This window comes from Myotis brandtii, unplaced genomic scaffold (assembly GCF_000412655.1).
Source record: "Myotis brandtii unplaced genomic scaffold, ASM41265v1 scaffold103, whole genome shotgun sequence".
Taxonomy (NCBI): domain Eukaryota; kingdom Metazoa; phylum Chordata; class Mammalia; order Chiroptera; family Vespertilionidae; genus Myotis; species Myotis brandtii.
Window position 1 is genome coordinate 6,763,263 of NW_005353460.1, and position 997 is coordinate 6,764,259.

Genomic DNA, 997 nt, shown 5'->3' on the forward strand with positions numbered 1-997 from the left:
GGGGGTGGGGGGGGACACAGAGAGAGATCGCGGCCACAAACCAGCAGGCAGCTCAGAGAACCAGGGACAGGTAGGGCCTGGGCACTTGGAGCCGCGCTCTCTTGGGCCAATCTGCCAGGGAGGCTGAGGGGGCTGCAGGCAGGTTCCCGTGGACCCTGGGCGGGCTCATCCCCTACTGTCCGCGCCCTCCGGCGGGGGTGGCAGACAGAACAACAGGGCTGGTAAAAAGGAACACAGAAGCATGGACATCCCCACTGCAGGCCAGCGGGACTGCGGCTCCGGGCACAGGAACAGGAACCGCAGGACCTGCGCCAAAGTGCGCTATGGGTCTGGCAGCTGCTCAAGGACCATGTCCTCGACGCCACTGATCTCGATGTGGTGCACGATGCGCCAGAAGCTGGAGTCGGAGGCGCGGTACCGCCTGCCAGGGTAGAGCTGCCACATGAGGGGCAGCATGCTGGGGGGCAGCCGGCTGGGCTGCATGGTCTCCCCGCGGGAGACCTTGATCTGGCGCAAGAGGACTTGGAGGCTGCTTTCTGTCTCGTTGGTGATGGGCAGCCAGGTGCGATCATTCTCGTCCACAAACACGCTGGGCCGCCAGATCCACAGGTGGTCGGGGTGCAGGCTCCTGCACACGGTGAACGGGCACTCACTCAAGGCAGTTCCGCCGCTCATGGCACCTCCGCGGTCTAGGGAGCCGGAGCAGGAGCGGGAGCAGGAGCGCAGCCTCCCAAAGCCTCTTGGTTCTTGAACGAAAAACTTTAACTTCTTATTTCTACTCCTTCACCCCTACTCCCTCCTACAGATGAATGTAATATGAGTCCCACCCACTCTACTTGACTGACACTGCTCTTGCTGAAGTCACCAATGGCCTTCTTGTTGTTAAATTAATTACCAATCCTCAATCCTAAATTCAGTTTTCCAGGGTGATTTGACTCTGTTGTTCATTCCCTCCTTCACTTGTACCCTTTCTTCCCATCTCTCTCGCTGCTTGTTC

At 59.6% G+C, this 997-nt stretch overlaps 1 protein-coding gene across 1 annotated transcript; it reads right to left on the minus strand.

The window, feature by feature from the left end:
• Positions 1-321: 321 nt before the first annotated feature.
• LOC102256721 (T-cell leukemia/lymphoma protein 1A) lies at positions 322-675 on the minus strand. The gene has a single exon (XM_005856525.1). The coding sequence runs from the start codon at positions 673-675 to the stop codon at positions 322-324; it is 354 nt and encodes a 117-aa protein (XP_005856587.1).
• Between the last annotated feature and the right edge of the window lie 322 nt (positions 676-997).

What these genes read in the sequence shown, in the direction of transcription:
- LOC102256721 (XM_005856525.1), bottom strand. Translation starts at nt 675, where the DNA reads ATGAGCGGCGGAACTGCCTTGAGTGAGTGCCCGTTCACCGTGTGCAGG.